This window comes from Equus przewalskii, chromosome 13, assembly GCF_037783145.1.
Source record: "Equus przewalskii isolate Varuska chromosome 13, EquPr2, whole genome shotgun sequence".
In the NCBI taxonomy this organism is placed as follows: Eukaryota; Metazoa; Chordata; class Mammalia; order Perissodactyla; family Equidae; genus Equus; species Equus przewalskii.
Window position 1 is genome coordinate 1936858 of NC_091843.1, and position 20190 is coordinate 1957047.

Genomic DNA, 20190 nt, shown 5'->3' on the forward strand with positions numbered 1-20190 from the left:
TGGTCTAGGAGCTGTACTCTTGCGGGCGTGAGCTAGTCAAAGGGGATGGGCATCCCTCCCCCAGAGAACAAACTGTAGAAATGTGGTGGGGCGGGGGGTGGCACCAGCTACTGAGAGCCACCAAGTGAAGATCTGAAAGGTTGTCACGAGCAGAAGAGGCCCAGAGGGCTGGGAGCCTAGGGGCAGGGACAGAGACTTCAGTCCCATCTTGAGAGGAATGCATGGGGCTCGGCAGCAATGGAGTGGAGTAGGATTTGGAGGGTCTCAGAGTCCAAGAGACCTGTGCCCTGTTCCTGGCTCCAGCCCTCCTTGCTGAGGTAAATCACTTCCCCACCCTCAAGTCTCAGTTCCCACACCTGCAGGTGGAGGCACCTACAGCTCTCTTACAGGCTTGTTGTGGAGGATTAAGGGAGATGATGAAATGTCCTTAGCACTGTGTCTAGCATGAGGCAGGCCCTTCGTAAATGGTGGTGACTATTATGTTCTGAAAATGCATGAAACAGAAGCTGCATAGCTGAGCCCGCTGTGGGAGACTGAGGTGGCTCTTTCTCATCAGCCCAGGGATCTCTAGGGCCCCTTCTAAATACCAGATTCTATAAGGACGCCTTGTTTGTGTTTTGTTCAGTTTTTGATTCTGAGCCTATGCACAGGGATCCCAAGGGTGAACCCAGACATGACAAAGGATTCGTTAGTCTCAGCCTATTCACAAATGCCCCTTGTCCAGGAATCTAAAATCTGGTCCACACTGTATGCAGAAAACTGTCCAGATTAGGCAAAGCAGTGATTCCAGGACAATGACTCCTTTTCCTCCTAGAAATGCTCCTTGGGTGACGACAACACCTTTTCAAACTAGGTGATCTTGTGTGGCAAGCAGGAATCACTGGCCCCATTTTAAAGAAAACTGAGGCTCAGAGAGGGGCACATCTTGCTCCAGATCATGTGAATTATGAGCAGCAGAGCTGGGACGAAAGTCTGAGTGTGGCTCACGCTACAGTTTGTTCTAAATTAGAAAATGTTTTATCAGCAAGGAATTGAGAAATTGGTAAGTACAAAGGAGTTTTGTGTTTTTTTTTGAGGAAGACTAGCCCTGAGCTAACTACTGCCAGTCCTCCTCTTTTTGCCAAGGAAGCCTGGCCCTGAGCTAACATCTGTGCCCATCTTCCTCTAATTTATATGTGGAATGCCTACCACAGCATGGCTTGCCAAGCGGTGCCATGTCCGCACCCGGGATCCGAACCGGTGAACCCCAGGCCGCTGAGAAGCGGAACGTGCAAACTTAACCACTGCTCCACTGGGCCGGCCCCACAAAGGAGTTTTTTTAAACATCAAATCAATATAACTACTACTCACTCACTTTAATTCTGGCAGATTTCTGACACTAGTGGCTATATCTGTTGCTTCTGGACAGAGTTTCTCCACCAGCTCCAAAGGACCAAAGAAAGATTTGTTTTGGCCAATAAAACTCTTCTTAACTAAAAGGGAAAACAGAAGTGTTATTCATAAGAACAGGTTGCAGAATGTGTTCGGGGCCCACAGTCTCCCCCAAAAGCCAAAAGCAGAGCTCCACCGCTTAATCCTCTTGATTTAGTCTTGGGACCGGGAGAAGCCAAGTCACAGGTTAGCTCTCCCTTCCTCTGGTGACAGGGTTTCTCTGATATACCTACTATGCTCTTTCTCCAAGTAATTATCACCCATAAAATAAAAAACGTGCCTCTAATAATCACCTATGAAATCCTTCCCCTTTTCCCCTCCTACCTGATGCCCAAATCAAGGCTTGATTTCAAATCATAGCCACCACCCCTCATCTGAACTGCTGCAATAATCTCCTGATGGGTCTCCCTGCTCCTAATATTGTCACCGCCCCAACTTTACAATCTGTTTTCCACAACTGGAAGTTTTGTTAAAAGTGTAAGTCAGGTCACGTTATTCCCTTGCTTAATATCCTCCAAATACACTCAGAATCAAATCCAGCTCCTCACCTGACCTATAAAGGCCTACACCGTCCAGCTGCCCCACTTCCCTGACCTCAGCGCCTCCCTTTCAGGTACCTGGTGTTTTCCTCAAACCAAGGTTGGTCCCACTCAGGACCTTTGCACCTGTTTTTTTTTTTTTGCTAGGAATGCTCTTGCCTCAGATCTTTGCCTGCCTGACTCTTTCTTCTCCTTTAGGTCTCAGCCCATATTTCACCTCCCCAGAAAGACCTTCCCCTCTCACGCTAGCTGAAAAGCTTCTTCCTTGATTCTCTATCATTTAACGCATTTTGCTTCCTGGAATTTGTAGCACTGTGTAATTATGTTTGTTTGTTTCTGAGTTTACTGTCTGCCTTCTCCTCTAGAACTGTGCTGTCCGAGGCACTCACTAGCCACACGTGCTACTGAGCACTTGAAAGGTAGCTAGTGCAACTGAGATGGGGAGTGTAAAACACAGTGAATTTTTAAGCCTCAGTATAAAAAGAATGTAAAATATCTCATTAATAAGGCTTTTAATACTAATTATGTGTCAAAATACTATTTTGGATATACTGGGTTCGATAAAATATATTATTAAATTATTTCACCTGTTTATTACTTTTTCTAATGTGGCTACCGACACGTTAAACATCGCACATGTGGCTTAGACGGCAAGTCCGTTGGACGGCGCCGCCCTGGAGGGTCGCCAGTTGTGGGCAGGTCCCTCGTTTGTTTGTGTACAGCTGTTATCTAGCGCTCGGAACAATGTCTGGCACTGAGGAATAAAGGCGAGCAAACAGCCAGCCCCATTTGCGCGCCCGAGCGCCCCGCAGGCTCACCTTTCAGCCCGTGTTTGAGACAGTGCTCCATCACCACAAAGAACTGCTGCAAGGGGGCATGGTCCGCGTCCAGGCTGCGGCCCAGACTCAGGGCCGACTGCAGCAAGACCTTGATGCTGAGCTTCATCATGTGCACCAGGTTGGCCCGCTCCTCCATCATCTGGCACTTGGAAGCTGCGGGGCAGAGGCAGGAACAGCCGCGTGAGTGGACTCAGCGTAGTCCGGGGTGAGGAGGTGGACGCCGGGCAAGGGAGGGAGGCCGCGCCGGCAGAGCCAGGCGGGCCGCTCGCAGCGCGGACTTGCCGGCGGCCGGACCGCTGACGTTCGCAGTCGCCCGGCCCCCAATCCCCTGAGGTCTCGGCCACACCTGGACGGCGGGGCCTGTGGTCAGGCTCGAGAGGCCCCTCTCGGGCAGCTGCGCGCGTTGCTAGGGCGACGGCCCTCGTGTTCTGTTTTCGGCCAATGGAAGGGGGCAAACGCCGGGAAGCTCCGCCCAGACTAGAGGGCGCGGAGGAGCGCCCCGCCCCCGCCATCCCTATTGGGCGAGCCGCGCTCGAGGCCACGCCCACGTCGGGGCGGCAGGCGGCCGGAGCCCGCTCTTGCGTGCAGCGCGGCCCCGGCGGGCCTCGCCGCTGCCTGTCCTTCGGCCACAGGTGGCGGGCAGGTACGAGTTGCACACCTGGTACGGAAGGCCGTTAGGATACGTGACCTCGGCCGCCTTCCGCGTCAGTTCCACTGGTCTTGTCGCCTGGAGAATAAGCACGTCCGTCCGCGGTCAGCGCCGGAGGCCTGAGACGAAGCCGGCGCCCCGGAGACGAGCGGTGCAGGGCCGGGCGCGGCCGCCCAGGAGAGCGGCTGTCCGAGCTGTCGTGCCCTAGGAGTTCTTCTGCGAACTGCCTGCTAAGTCTTGGAACTTTCATGTTGGATTGTTTGCCTTTGTCTTGACATGTATATTCTGGAATATGAATCCTTTGTTTACCCGTTTTATTTCCTGGGCATTAATTAATATGGACGTACAAATATTAAAAGAGCATACAGTCATCCCGCAGTGTCCGTGGGGGATTGCTTCCAGAACCCCCGCGGACACAAAATCCGCAGATGCTCAAGCCCCTCCTTTGAACCGCTGTGGTTCACTGAACACAGGCGGCCCCCCAGCCCCCACGTCCGCGGGTTTCACATCCGGGGATTGAACCAAGCCCGGATCTTGGGAAACCGGCGGATACGGAGGGCCGACAGCACATACATGTACACACACAGACATAGCGAAATAGAAAATAATGATATCTTGACTATGAATTTATTATTATAAATTATAAAAGGTATTAAGTAAATATTATTGAGATTTGAGACTATCTGGGACTAAAACTTCTAAATTCTGTCAGCAAAACCCAAGAAGAGTGCAGCTGGGAAAGAAAGACCGGCCTAAACATTTCATCTTGGTTGTGGAGAGAGAAAAATGGGTTAATTAAAGCATTTGAATGGGGGTGATATAATTATTTTTAAATTTGGAGAGAACCCTATGTATTATATTTATAAATTTGCAAACTCGAATGAAATCGATGATTGGCATTGGAAATAAAAATTGCAAAACCTCATCAAGAGGGAGAAAGCCTGAACAGGGTTTCTGGTTACTGGTCTCAGTAACAACAGAAGCAATTTGTAAATTCACCTTTAAAGAAGACACGGAGCCCAGGTCTATCAGCTAGAGGTCTGTGAATCGGAATACACACCCAGGAAGCCTTGCCCAGGGCGAGGCAGGCCCAGATGTTTTCAGAAAATCGATTTCCAGATCCGCAAGTTTCACGGACACTCTCTCCGCTCCACAGAGGACGGGCAGTTCACAACTCCCTCGGACCTTCGTCCGGACGCACGGGCCTGGGGTGCAGCAAGGCCACGCGGGGGGACAGAGCCTCCTTAGACGATGATCAAGTCGCCAAAGCTAGGAAGCGCTCCCGTCTCCCGCCGCTTTACTGCGCTTAGTTAAGGAGACTGGCCTGGGGAGGGGGCGGTTTCTAGCCCTCTGCTGGGTATCCTGAATTTAGAAAGTTAAACTCCCCCCAGCCCCCGCAATATACATATATGCAATTATTTTCAGCTAGTCTCAACACTCCTCCCTAGGATGTGCCATTAACTTGATGGAGCTTCCGTAAATTAAATGAGCCAAGACTGTAGTCCAAGTTTTTGATGGAAATGGATTTGAAGTACATGTAAACTAAGTCTTTTTGTCAAAAAAGATTGTATTGGCAAAGGAGTAATGAAACAAGCAATATTTAGATGTCTCCAACCATTTTGAGTGTTCTGGGTTAAACAAGATGACTAACTGAAATAATTACAAGTATTATTATCATTTGATAAGTCTTGGTCAAGCCTTTTTGGGGAGCTTCCCAGAGGTTGAGGAATTAATAGGACTAGGTTGCATCCTTTTGCTAGTCAGGTGATTTTCATCTGCTTTGAACAAAAATATAATTTTTGATATTAGATCGGTGTGATTTGGGGCATATAACTTGGAGTTCAAAGACTTCAGCAATATTACTATAACAAAACTGTCCATTTCTATTTATTTATATGAACCAGGTTTCTCAGGGATCCCATCTATAAAAAACCAAAAAATAGGAATAAAATTGATGCTGAGTCCTATCACATTTTATCATAAATCATATATATTCACCTACGATTCAGCTCATTAAGAGAAGCAACTCCAAGAAAAATTTATGTATAATTATTTATAAAAATTATATTCCTTTTATCAACTTAGCACTACTAATGATTTTAATGGTAATTCATTTCAAAAGAAAAAATTTCTATACACTTAGAGCTTTAGTCACAAGAAAAATTTATTAGGGGCCGGCCCCGGGGCCGAGTGGTTAAGTTTGTGCTCTCCGCGGGGGCGGCCCAGGGTTCGGATCCTGATCCTGGGCGCGGACATGGCACTGCTCGTCAGGTCACGTTGAGGCGGTGTCCCACATGCCACAGCTGGAAAGGACCCACAACTAAGATATACAACTACGTATGGGGGGGTTTGGGGAGATAAAGCAGAAAAAAAAAAGATTGGCAACGGTTGTTAGCTCAGGTGCCAATCTTTAAAAAAAAAAGAAAAATTTATTAAATTTTAATTTATTTACATACTTTTTGCTGAGACATGATAGGATGACCAATAAGAAATTTTAAAACATATGGGGTGGAATGGAAATTCAAGTTCAAGGAATAAAAGGGAAAAATGTAAAATTTTCAAATATTAAATAACGTTATTTATTTTTAAGATGGATAGTAGTGCTTATCAAATCATTAAGGTATTTATATACCACTTGCTACACTTAAAAGAATGATGTACGTTTTATTTTAACAAGTCAATATTTACAATAGACCAGAAAATGTATTCTCAACTTTAAAATTATGATGAAGAATTTTATATGTCAATTTTAAAAGTTGAAGATTCTTTTAGGGTGTCATATGAGCAAAACTGTGAAAACTAGTTTTTAGGAGATCAGAGCTGGGTGGCAGTGGCTCCCACCACTGTTTGTGGCAGTGTCCTGCGGCCACACCCTTGCTCCATTAGTCACCTATTCCCATGCATGCTCAATTTAGAGAGTTATGGAAAATTCGAGCTGGGAGGATCTTTATGCCAGTCCATCTCAATTTTACTAGCTTTACGGCCTTGGGCAAGCTATTCACATCTCTCACCTTCATTAATAATAGTTCAACACACAGAATGGCACAAAGTTGTACTCTTATCGAGTTGCCAAATAAATGGTCTGATCAGAGATCTTGACCTTGACTGTCACACAGTGCCGGACCTGGAACATGAATGAGTGAGGCTGTACGGGATGAGCTGGAGGGAGTACGCAGCGACTGCACGGGAGGAACCCTGCTGAGTGAAACCCTCTTGTGGGGGAATCTGGTCAACACTGCCAGGTCGGGGTTTTCAGGAGAAGCCGGAGCTCTGCATTTTTATGTAAAAACTGCTAATTGGCTAAAAAATTAAAAAAAAATGCTTTTATAATGTACAGGATTAAAAAAATGCAACCACCAGCCACCAACAGCTCAAAGGGCTGCCAGTTTGTTGTAACCTTCGGTACAGAGAATAAGTACTGAGGAGGGGCAGGGGGCCGCACAGATTTTCTTGTTAGGTTCTGAATTATACAGAAGTGACTAGACTCTTTATAAACTTGAGTTTTAGTTTTGAGTAGCCCTCTGGTATCTTGAAAGATCTTATCATATAGTGTGGTGTTATCCTGTACTGACAAGGAAGAAAACCATTCTGACACTTTGCTAATTTTCAGGAATTTTCACTTATCATCTCAATGGCTGACTTAAGGAGCTCAGCAATGTGGAGTGGAAAAGTTATTGTGCTTCATTTTGGAAGGTGCTGCACCACTTGTGCAGGAGCGTTTTGACACATGGAAAATAAAATTTGCCATGGAAGAGAACAGAGAACGGCGTAATACATACACCACCTACCCCATGGCAAATAGATAGCTCAATAGTTAGAAAATTGCAGTGAGGGAGTCCCGACATGCGAGATGTTCATTCTGAACACGTTATCCATCCTTCAGGAGGAGGCCTCACTCTAGAAAGCAGGATGGAGAACCGAGTGTCTGTCCTGTGGTTTGTGTGAAACTGGTGACATGTGAGCACGTGCTCCATGCCCAGACAGTCTGAGAGATCCAGTAGGACTGGGGACAGGTTCTGGGAAGGAGGACTTCCTCTACATTGAATGTCCTTTTGTATGGCTTTGATTTCTTTGTTTACCATGTGCATTTATTTCTTAAAACAACAATAAGGGGCCGGCCCCATGGCCGAGTGGTTACGGTCCCACGCTCCGCTTCAGTGGCCCAGGGTTTCACCAGTTTGGATCCTGGGCGCGGACCTAGCACCGCTCATCAGGCCATGCTGAGGCAGCGTCCCACACAGCAGAGCTAGAAAGACCTACAACTAGGTACTGAGGGCTTTGGGGAGAAGAAACAACAACAACAACAGCAGATTGGCAACAGATGTTAGCCCAGGTGCCAATCTAAAACAACAACAAACCAAACCAGACAACCACAGAGAACGCAAACACTGTGGCATGCTGTGCTACCAGACCCCACACAGGATAACGAAAATAAGTATCAAAGCATTACACAACCTTCCACAGCATTTTCCTTAAACCTCTGTTACCAAACACATTTTACCTGGCGAGAGTGCTGCTCACCTTCCATCTCTGCCTCTCAGTGCTCCCTCTGAAAAGTCTCCCTCCTCACTGCTTGTGTAAGCACATAATGGAAGAGAGACGAAATGAGGCAGCCTGGGCCTGGCCCTGGCTGAAGTGGTGGCTGCTCCTTCTCCTAACCTGCTTTTCTGAAGCTTCTGCAGAACCTTTCCCACCCCCACCCCCACTCCTGTCCCACCTGCTGGCTTCAAATTCTGGTTACCTTTGGGGACTAGCCACACAGCTCATCCCAGCAGTTCTCGACATTTCAGCCCTTAGTAAGCCATGTTCACAATTTTTGCCAGATCTGAGTGGCAGTGACTTACTTAATATTTTCTTTAAATTGACTAATTAAAAAATCCATATGGTATATATTACGGCATTTTGCTTATAAAGTTATTTAAAGGCATCGAGGCGTTGAAGTGTTGTGACTAACTGCGTGGGCTCGAGGGGAATACTGTCTTGGTTCAAGTCCTAGCTCAGTTACTTCTAAGTAACTTGGTCAAGTTACTTCTCTTTAATTCAGTTTCCGTCTTTATAAGATGGGGATAATAACAAAACCTATCACATGGGGCCGGCTCACAAGTCAATCTCCTCTTCCCACAGTCCTAAGGGGTTACAACTTCCTGCAAGGAGGTAGTATCTGGCTGGGTGGACAAGAGGCCCCTGCCCAGCTGCCTGCCTAACGTGCTGTGGCAGTGCCAGCCCTGGGGTAAGATGGCAGACACCTTGCCCTGCCCTGAGATTCAGAGGGCGTGACCTCAACTCTCCCAGGACCAGGAGTAGTCATGGAGTAGGGTCAGGGAGGGGTGGGAAGAAGCCCCAGGGCAGTCTGAGTGGGCCATGCTGCCTGAGAACTTGTCCCAGGGGGGTAGCGGAAGGTGGAACCACACATGAGCCCAGCTCCAAGGCCCTCACGCATGCTCCTTTGTTCCACTGAACTTCACTTACAAAACATAAATTCAAAGATAAAATTAGTAAGAATTTCAAGTGTGGACCACTTCTGAGTGCCTGGCCCTGGGTGACCACACTGCTCAAAGCCTGCATGAATTGCATACCATGAAGCCAGCCTTGCTGTCATCTAGGATTATTAGGAGGATGAAGTGAATCAATGTATGTACAGATCTAAGACTAATACCTGGCACCTAGTAAGTGCAATATCAGTGTTGGCTATTACTTATAGCACTACTATAAATGGAAAACAAGTGATTTTCAACTGTGCATTTGTTCAACAAATGTTATTCTGTGTTAGGCACTTTTCTAGGCACTGGCACATTTTATTTATCAGTCAACAGCTAACATTTATAATTTGCTTGCTGTGTGCCATGAAGTATCTAAGAGGCCTCCAGAAGACCCCATGCCTTCCCTCTCAGACTGACTTCCGTTGGTTGGGTCTACCGTCTAACACCCACTGACATGTGCAAAGGTGGTGAGCTGGTTGGAACCAGATTCCTGGGTTGAACAGGATTCCTCATTACCTCCTAGTCCTACTTTCCATTTCCAGAATCTCACAAGTCAGCTTTTAAACTTCTCTACTCATTAATCTTTCTTAACCACTGTAATTCTCACAATTCACTATTCTGGCCTCAGTGATGACTTCTACAGCAAATTTACCAGTGGATAGGAGGGAATCAAGAAACCTCAAAGGCACATAATCATGCTTCTTAGCGCTAGTCTTTAGTCAGCTCTACCCCACAGCACTATGAAGATACAACTGAATTTTTAATTTAATTTTAACATTTAAGCATCACATATGGGTAGTGCTACTGTATTGGTTAGCACAGCTCTAAATATCTGGCTTTATAGGGCTTTCTAAGCAACATTCAATATCATAATCAGTTAATGTTACCATTCTCCTTACTGACAGGCTGAAACTCTATTCTTGAAAAGGACTGTAAGAGGTCATCGGGTGAAAACCGGGTGAAAGAATCCTATTTTACAGGCTGGGAAATGTGGTTGACTTGTCTACATCACAGAGCGAGTTGCTGGTACAGCTCGCCTGGAACCCGCACCTGCCGACTGCCGCCTTGGCGCTTCGACTCCGCGGGGGGTCGGGAGGCGCTAACACCCGGGGGTGTGAGCTGGGCTGGCATTTTGACCCTTAAAGCAACCAATACTGGATCATTTCCTATGTACTTTTAAAATGAACACTGACTACCGAAGCTTACACTAGTAAATTTCCTTAGTCTACAGCCCACCAATGGGAGTGAGGACGCTGTCTGGGGAACACAGAAGGGAGGGGTAGGTACGGCGCCGCCCCGATCTCAGGCCCCCCGCCCCCGCGTCTGTACCTCGGCCTGACTGCACAGCATGAAGAAAACAGGCGAGTCGTCGGGCCAGGCGACAGGCTGGTCAACAGCTCGTCTAACAGGCCGAGCCGGCTAACCGCCGTGGCCAGCCCCGGCCGCCGCGAACGGCCGCGGTCCCGCGGGTAGCACGCGCGCGCCCGGCGAGCCTACCTGCGCGCGCCGCGCCGTCGGCGCCGCCGTCCGCACCGCCCAGCCCCGCGGCCGCGCGCAGCGCGCTCCCGCAGCTCGCCGACAGGGTGCCGGTGGCCCTGCGCGCCAGGGTCAGGATGGGCGCGGACCAGCCGTCCGCCGCCGCTCGCGGCCTCGCCGCGCTCCGCAGCTCTCCCGGGCCGGGCAGCTGGCTCCGGTCTACGATCTCGAACTCTTCTCCCGGCTCCGGCCCCGGCCCCGGCTCCGGCCCCCGCTCCCGCCCCGCCGGGCAGCCGTCTTCCCCGTCGGCCATCTTGGCCGCGTCACGTGGCTCCGGCAGGCGGCGGACTCGGCGCGGGCGGGCGCGGGCGGCACGCGGGAGGGTGCTTTGGCTCCTTTGTCGCTCTTTTTTTGCCCCGTTGGCAACGTTCTTCCTCTTCCCAGCCCTGCTTGCCTTTCTTTCAACTTAAAGAGGTTCAGGAAAGTACGGTCCTAACATGAGAGGCACCCAAGCTTCCAGCAGGCGGGAGGACCGGTTTGCGCGGAGTTACTCTTGGGCGTTCTCCCTTGGAGTCGCGCGCGGGCCGCCGGGAGCACAGCCCCGGGCCACAGCCGTCGTTTTGACCCTGTTTCCTCTTTTTAACTTTCATTTCATATTTTACTTTTTCTACTTCGTCATTTTTCTGCAGTAGGCTTCAGAGCAAGCCCTAAAAGGGCCCGTAAGGAAAGTCTGGGACAGGCGAGTCAGGAAAGAAGGACTTTTTAAAATTAAATAAGGAAATGCGATGGCTTGGCAGGAAAGAGCACACTGGTGGACTGGGATTCCAAGGCCCAGTGTGAGATGGGATCTTGCTCTCAGTAGTACGTGCAGCCTTTAGCAATTGTGATGACTCTCTGTTATCCAACTGCACAGCTTGGGCAAGACGCCATCCACTTGTACAAAATCATTCAGTCCGTTTCCTCACTTGGAAAAGAAGGGACTTTGGCCAAATGGAAACTCACATTTCGCTAACTTTTTGTTTCCCAACCCAAAGTGGGTTCGCCTCCTGGTGAGTTAAACTCAGACTCTGGACCAGAAGTAGTTGTCCCACAAAGTAGAGCTTATTTGCAGCAAATAGGAGGGCACACGGACTCTTTTCCAAGTGATGGCACCCGGAGTTCCTCTTGTGCAGGCTCAGTTGGAAAACATGCTTCCACACCCACTGCAGGTGATGGCAATAAGGCCTAAGCTCCTCCTGGAGAGATCTTAGCATTAAAAATGAGGCAAAGGTCATAGGCCTAGCTCCCTTTGTTAGGGTTGGTCTGGTTGAAGGTGGTTGGTGATTGCATCTCTTAAACAGTTAAATATTCGAGAACCCAGTCTTGAGTTCCTTGGGACACTTAGTGACAATTTGACACTTTGTTTGCAAAGTGCCGGATGTGGGCCTCATCATACTAGGAGAACTATTTTGTGTGACTCTCAGAGCATTTAAATTAAAAAGATTTTTAAGTTGTTGCAAATATTTAGACATCAACAGATGTCACACAAAAATCTGGATTTTGGCCCTCTCTTGAAACATTGGAAGCTTTGGCAAGTCAGAGTATATTTCCTGATGGCTGCCCCTTTAGAAGCCTGACTTCTGGCATCTTAGGAGAGGGGTGGACTAACCCCTCTTTTTTTTTTTTTTTTTGAGGAAGATTAGCCCTGAGCTAACTACTGCCAGTCCTCTTTTTTGCTGAGGAAGCCTGGCCCTGAGCTAACATCCGTGCCCATCTTCCTCTATATGTGGGACGCCTACCACAGCATGGCGTGCCAAGTGGTGCCATGTCCGCACCTGGGATCTGAACCGCCGAACCCCAGGCGGCTGAGAAGCGGAACGTGGGAACTTAACTGCTGTGCCACCAGGCCAGCCCCTAACCCGTCTTAACTAAAGGTCAGTTGTTTTCTTTTCTTTTCTTTTTTTTTGAGGAAGATTAGCTCTGAGCTAACATCCACCGCTAATCCTCCTCTTTTTGCTGAGGAAAAGTGGCTCTGAGCTAATATCTGTACCCATATTCCTCTATTTTATATGTGGGATGCCTGCCACAGCATGGTTTGATAAGCACTGTGTAGGTCCATACCTGGGTTCCGAACTTGTGAACCCTGGGCTGCCAAAACAAAGCACACAAACTTAACCACTATGCCCCCCACTTATTTTCTGTGGGGAGAGTAGGGTGGGGAGTGCCTGGGGAATTTGTGTGTCACAATGATTGAAAGGGTGCTAGTTGTCTTTACGGAGTGGGGTGGACAGGGGTGTTAGGTAATCTGGCATAACAAACAATTGTCCAGTATCCTTCAGGACTTCCCAATGCCACCGGCTGTTCGTGTAGGTGAAAAGCCTGGTTATAATGATCAGAGCCTGGAACCTAATTCCGTTTGGCATGAAAACACTAACTCCTTTTTTTGTGTCATCTGCTGCAGTAACCCTCAAATCTCAGTGGCTTAACGCAACAAAAGTTTGTTTCTCGTCACGCTGCGCTAAGGGAGGTGCCATCACTGCCAGCAGAGTTTTGCATCAACACTAAAAGCCTCAACCCTGAAGTGACAAATTTCACTTACACACATTTTCATTGGCCAAAGCAAGTCACATGCCACCTCCAACTTCAAGGGACTTAGCAAGTCCAATCCTACTACTGTCTGGGAAAAGGAGAACTGGGGATATTGGTGAGCAGTATTATGACTACATAAGTGAACCCTGAGTTTTCCCAGAATACAATTGAATTGATTTGTTCAGAACCTAAGAGCTAGTAACCATTTCAAAAAATCACATCACCCACAGCAAGGCTGCTTTTGGTATTTAAGACATTAAGACACTGCCTGCTAGTTGTATTGGAATACTTGTTATAGATTTATTTCTCATTTTTATATTACAGTTAGGACGTTATATTAACTTTTTGAAGTTTTGCGTGTTGGTAGATTTATTATCTATGAATTTCATTTCAGAGTAGTAAACGGGGCATTGTAAAACATGCATTACTGAGCCAGCCCTGATGGCCTAGTGGTTAAAGTTCGGCATGCTCTGCTTGGGCGGCCCAGATTCGGTTTCCAGGCACAGAACCACACCACTCGTCTGTCAGTAGTTGTGCTGTGGTGATGGCTCACACAGAAGAACTAGAAGGACTTCTAACTAGAATACACAACTATGTACTGGGGCTTTGGGGAGGGGAAAAAAAGAGAAGGAGATTGGCAACAGATGTTAGCTCAGGGTGAACCTTCCCCAGAAAAAAAAAATCAATGAGACCTATATAACCATTCTAAATAAATTAAATAAATAAATAAATAAAATATGTATTCCTGACAGGGTAGGCAATTGAGTTTGCGCATAATTATCTTAGTTCTCCTAGCAGCAAACATGGCAATTCTAAGTTCTTTCGGTTGTTACTTTATATGAGATCAACTCTGGAGAAATCTTGGTAAGAGAGGTTTTGGTGAACAGGATGTGTGTGATTATTTGAAGTACAAATAGAAACATTTAGAAGACACACTAACGTATTTGTTATGTTGTTTTCTATAATTTTCCACATGCTTGAAATGTTCTATAGTAATTAAAAAGTCCCTCCCCCCCCAACGTGTGGCCATTCCTCACCCCTGCCCTCTGTGTGGTTTGTCCCTGACCTTTTCTCCTCTCTGCTCAGACCTGTTTCTTATGCCTGGAGTTTCACCTGTCTGCTGCCTCCTGAGTATGATTCTGCCCTCTGCCCATTTTTTGTCTCTCCCACTTTTCTTTCTAGCCTTTTGGAAGATTCTCATAACATTTCTTAGACCCCGTCTCTCAAATCTGGCCCTTTCCTTCTATTCCCCGTGCCGCCGCCCGCATGGACTCTCACTGGGTTTTGTAGTCACTCTCCAGGATGTCTCCGTGCATGCTGGGGCTTTGCTTCCTCCGTTCTGTTCTAGACAGCTCAGCCCGAGCGCTTCCCAAGACCCAGGGCTGGTCCCTTCACCTTCCTGCTTACAGATTTCCCATGGCTTCCCCATCGCAGGAGGATTTGTCTTGCCCACGTGCTGCAGTTGCAGATTGCTCATTTTCTCCTTGGTGTGGACTAGAAACTGACTAATGCAGCACCCCAGGTTCAATGACTTGCCTGAGCCAGTGTCCAGAGATGGATCCTCATGGCTTCACTGGATTCTGAGTTGGCCCATCAGCTGAGAGCACCTGGGGCTGAACTAATTTTATCTCACGTGTACACATTTTTCATCTCGGTTGGCATTTTATAATCTAGGAGATCCTCACTATCTGGACATCATTGGTACCCTGGTGCCAGGAACAGCTAATTGAAGTCAAATCACTTTTCTGAACGATGCAGTATGAAGCACCATCATTGGCTATGAAGTCTTCTGCCAAAAATGTTTGCCTACAAACAAATCAAGACTTTAGAGCAGCATTGTCCAATAGAACCCTCCGAGGTGACGGAAATGTTCTAGACATGCGTTGTCCTATAAGGTGACCATGAGCCACAGGTGGCCTCTGAGCACTTGCAACATAGCTCATGTGACTGAGAAATGAAATTTTTACTTTAATTAAATTAATTCAAATTAAAATAGCTCTCTGTGGCCAGTAACAACTGCATTGGACAACACAGCTTTAGATCTAACTTCGAGGTTACAGGAAATACAGGAAAGAAAGGAGGAAGTGAAGCAGCTCCTGCAGGAAACACTGAGACCCTCCCAGAGGGGCAGCACCCCTGGCACCTGGCCCGAGAGGCCACCCTAGGGAGGCCAGAACTGCCTGCTGGGACTGGATGTTAGATAATATTATGGAATTATTAATTTTGTTCAGTGTGATAATGGTTTGTGGGTATGTAGAAAAATGCCTTTGTTTTTTGGGGCTGTGTTGGAATGATAAGTGGTAACATGGCATGATGTCTGTAAGGTACTTTAAAATACTTCAGCACAAGAAGATATTTGATGCAAATATGGCAAGAGCTTGACAGTTTTGAAATCTAGGTGATGAATATAGGAGAGTTGTTATATATTCTCCCTACTTTTCTGAATGTCTGATTTTTCACAATCATTAAAAAGATATATAAAAAAGTGCATCTGTGTGAAACAGGAGCTAATGTTTCATAAAGAGGGAAAAATCTCCATGAAACACTTGATTGAAATTTTATTTTGAATAATAACAAAAATTATGAACATAAATTTATTTTATCTTCTATTTAACAAAATTTAGAATGTCTTTGTAGCCACATGCTAGTTTTTAGAATGAATAAAGAATGAACAAGTGCTGATTTTTACACAATTTTTCTGAAAGGTTACATGATATCGAGATATAGCATCATTCATTTCACACCTGACTCATGGTTAAGTCAGAAAGAGTGTTCAAAAATATTTAGGCTTCATCTTTTTTCTCAAGGCTTCTTTAAATCTTTGATAGACAAAATCATATCCTTTTTTCTGTGCCTGCATTTTCATTTTATTTGTGTCTCTTTGCATGTAGCTAGTATTGCAGTTAATTGGCCCAAAGTGGTGGAGGAATTAGCGCATTCACCATGCCCTCCATCCTTCTGGATAACTTCATGGGATGTAACATAGGAAAAACCGAGCCATTTTATGGTACTTTTACTCTATATTTTGAGCCTATCTAAGCTCACTCTTCACATTCAATGCAAGTTTTAAATTTATTTTTTTTCAACCATTCTATTTTGAAGCTCCTATTGGATCACCAACATTGATTTTCTTTTCTGCTGACCTCATGTGTCAGTGGCTGTGTGTGGGAACTGGGTGGGACTTGAGCAAGACTTTTGTTTACTCCGTGAAATTTTGCATCGTGTGCAAGATTCACAGTTTCCCTGTACAATTGATTTGCACTGCAGACAGCTGACAACCGGCCAGAGCCTGGCCAGCCAGTGGCGCAGGACATGTGCAAGGTGCTTCAGAGTCCAGCAGGCAGTGAGCTTTGAGTAAATGGTTAATTCATTAGCGAACCTTTTCACATTATGAAGACTGTAGCTCTCTAACAAGCCTTGTAACTGCAAGGACTTGGGTGAAATATCCTCCGATAATGAAGATGCCCTCTATTTTGAGCTTAGAACTTTAGAGTTGGTTGTCCTTGCTATAACTGAACGGGATGTAGGTGCTATTGCTGACGTGGCAACAATGTATGGCAGTTTAAACGGTAACTAGCCAAAAGGAGAACTCAGTTTCCCTACTCACAACACTTCTGACACTAACTGCCCAGAGGTAGTGCACACCCCACAGGATAAGGGCTCAGTCCCCCGAGACCGTCCCCTCCTCTTCAGAGGCCAGTCGCTAGTCTGGGCCTCTGGTACTTCTGATCAAGTGGCTATATCAGTTGGGGGTTCCCACAGCCCTCTCCTCTCATTAGGTAATTTGCAAGGGGGGCTTACAAAACTTAGGAAAGCTCGTTACTTACTATTACTGTTTATTATAAAGGACACAACTCGGGAACTGCCAAATGAAAGACACGCACAGGGCAACGTCTGTGGGGAGGGGCGCAGAGCTTCCGTGTCCTCCGCGGGTGCACTGCCGTCCCAGCACCTCAGTGTTCACCAGCCAAGAAGCTCTCTGAACCCTGTTGTTTAGGGTTTTATGGAGCTTCCAGTGTGTGGGCACGACTGATTCCATCACTGGCCGTTGGTAATTGAACTCAATCTCCAGCTCCTCTCCCCTCTGTTGAAAGGGGCTTATTGGAAATAACACAAGATGCTGGATCTCCCCTATCACTCAGGAAATTACAAAGGTTTTAGAAGCTCTCTACTGGGAACCAGGAGCAGAGACCAAATATATCTTTATTATTATGTCACACAGTAATTTTATGAAAACAATCTTGTATTAATTCAAAAATAGCTCACTTGCAAAAACGTTAACCTGATAATTTGCGTAATTGATTTACAGATGTAAACCCTCATATGTCAGCTGAGTGACCTGTCCTTTCCCTGCTAGCGACCTCACAGTGGCCATGGGTTGGAGGAGATAATCTTGAGAGCAGCCCAACTCATGCTTTTGGGGAAATACCGCAAGACAGCAGGGCCGGGAAGGTGGGCTTTACAGCCCCTGCCAGTGGCTTCTCAAACAAAGGGCTTTCTGATTTGGTAACATTTTTCCATAACAGGTCATACAAATGGGCCTAGTTTTCCCCCTGTCCTTAACATTTTATTATAAAAAAATTTCAAACATAGAGTATAACATTTACTGTGTCTATTCTATGTATTCATCCCTGTATCCATCCATTAATCCATCTTATTTTTTGACGTATTTCAAAGGAAATTCCAGACCCTAATATTTTAAAAAACCTTTTATTTAGAAAGAATTTTAATCTTACAGAAAAGTTGCAAAGAATAAAAACAACACAAAGTACGACTGTGTACCCTTGACCCAGATTTGCTTGTAGTTAACGTTTCACTCTGTGTGCTTTATCATTTGTATGTGTTGGCTCTATATCTGTATTTATATATATATACATTTTCCCCCTGGACTTTTTGAGGCTAAATTACACAAATCATGACTCTTTACCTTTACATACTTTAGGATATATTTCTTGAGAATTGGGATTTTTTTTTACATCACCATGGTAATGTTACCAACTTCAGTACACTGAACATTGAAACATACTTTTATTAAGATGCTTAAAAATTTTTATTGAGGTCATAATGGTTTATAACATTGTGTAATTTCAGCTGTACATTATCATATATCAATTTCTGTATAGACTACATCGTGCTCACCACCAATAGTCTAGTTTTTACCCGTCACCACACATATTTGCTCCTTTACCCCTTTCACCCACTTCCCGACCCCCTTCTCCTCTGGTAACCACTGATCTGTTCTCTTCATCCTTGTGTTTGTTTATCTTCCACATATGAGTGAAATCGTACGGTGTTTGTCTTTCTCTGTCTGGCTTATTTCACTTAACATAATACCTTTAAGGTCCATCCATGTTGTTGCGAATGGGATGATTGTGTCTTTTTTTATGGCTGAGTAGTATTCCATTGTATGTATATACCACATCTTCTTTATCCATTCATCTGTTGATAGGCACTCGGGTCACTTCCACATCTTGGCTATTGTGAATAATGCTGCAATGAACATGGGAGTGCATAAATCTCTTTCATGTTCTTTGGATAAATACTTAGTGGGATAGCTGGATTGTATGGTATTTCTATTTTTAATGTTTTGAGGAATCTCCATACTGTTGTCCATAGTGGCTGCACCGGTTTGCAATCCCACCGGCAGTGTAGGCGGGTTCCCTTTTCTCCCATCCTCTCCAGCATTTGTTATTTTTTGTCTTGTTAATTATAGCCATTCTGACAGGTGTAAGGTGATATCTCATGGTAGTTTTGATTTATATTTCCCTAATAATTAGTGGTGTTGAACATCTTTTCATGCGTCTGTTGGCCATCTGTATATCTTCTTTGGAAAAACATCTGTTCATATCCTCTGCCCATTTTTCGATCAGGTTGTTTGTTTTTTTGTTGTTAAGTTATATGAGTTCTTTATATATTTTGGAAATTAACCACTTGTGGGATATATGATTTGCAAATATTTTCTCCCAGTTGGTAGGTTGTCTTTCGTTTTGTTCCTGGTTTCCTTTGCCTTGCAGAAGCTCTTTAGTCTGATGTAGTCCCATTTGTTTATTTTTTCTTTTGTTTCCCTTGCCTGAACAGACATGGTGCTAAGATGGTGCTAAGACCATTGTTGAAGAGTGTACTGCCTATATTTTCTTCTAGGAGTTTTATAGTTTCAAGTCTTACATTCAAGTCTTTAATCCATTTTGAATTAATTATTGTGTATGGTGATTTTTGTGTAAGAATTTTTATTCTTTTGCATGTGGCTGTCCAGTTTTCCCAACATCATTTATTAAAGACACTTTTCCCTTCTCCATTGTTTGTTCTTAGCTCCTTTGTCAAAGATTGGCTGTCCATAGATGTGTGGTTTTATTTCTGGGCTTTCAGTTCTGTTCCATTGATCTGTATGTCTTGTTTTTGTGCCAGTACCATGCTGTTTTGATTACTATAGCTTTGAAGTATATTTTGAAGTCAGAGATTGTGATGCCTCCAGCTTTGTTCTTTTTTTCTCAGGATGGCTTTGGCTATTCGGGGTCTTTTGTTCCATATAAATTTTAGGATTCTTTGTTCTATTTCCATGAAAAATGTCATTGGGATTCTGACTGGGATTGCATTGAATCTGTAGATTGCTTTAGGTAATATAACATTTTAACTATGTTTATTCTTCCAATCCATGAGCATGGAATATCTTTCCATTTCTTTACATCTTCTTTGATTTCTTTCAATAATGTCTTATAGTTTTCAGTGTATAGGTCTTTCACCTTCTTGGCTAAATTCATTCCTAGATATTTTATTCTTTTTGTTGCTATTATAAATGGGATTGTATTCTTGATTTCTCTTTCTGCTACTTCGTTATTAGTGTATAGAAATGCAAATGATTTTTGTAGGTTGATTTTGTATCCTGCAACTTTGCTGTAGTAGTTGATTATTTCTAATAGTTTTCTGGTGGGTTCTTTAGGGTTTTCTATGTACAGAATCATGTCGTCTGCAAACAGTGAGAGTTTTACTTCTTCATTGCCTATTTGGATTCCTTTTATTCCTTTTTTTTGCCTAATTGCTCTGGCCAAAACCTCCAGTACTACGTTGAATAGTAGTGGTCTTGTTCCTGTTGTCAGAGGAATGACTTTCAGTTTTTCCCCATTGAGTATGATGTTAGCTGTGGGTTTGTCATATATGGCCTACTATGTTGAGGTGCTTCCCTTCTATGCCTGTTTTATTGAGGGTTTTTA

General features: G+C 45.3%; 1 protein-coding gene across 2 annotated transcripts in view; it reads right to left on the reverse strand.

Annotated features, from left to right (window-relative positions):
- Positions 1 to 10983, reverse strand: part of RUFY1 (RUN and FYVE domain containing 1) — a 54108-nt gene extending 43125 nt beyond the window's left edge. Inside the window, exons 1-3 of one of the 2 annotated variants that reach the window (XM_070570080.1) lie at positions 10436 to 10983; positions 2789 to 2962; positions 1355 to 1472 (exon numbers count right to left, since the gene is read on the reverse strand). In XM_070570080.1, coding sequence (XP_070426181.1) covers positions 1355 to 1472; positions 2789 to 2962; positions 10436 to 10727 — 584 coding nt within the window. In that variant the 5' untranslated portion in view covers positions 10728 to 10983. Of the gene's footprint in view, positions 1 to 1354; positions 1473 to 2788; positions 2963 to 10267 lie in introns of both variants that reach the window. The other variant, XM_008529538.2, reaches the window with a different exon arrangement.
- Positions 10984 to 20190: the final 9207 nt, after the last annotated feature.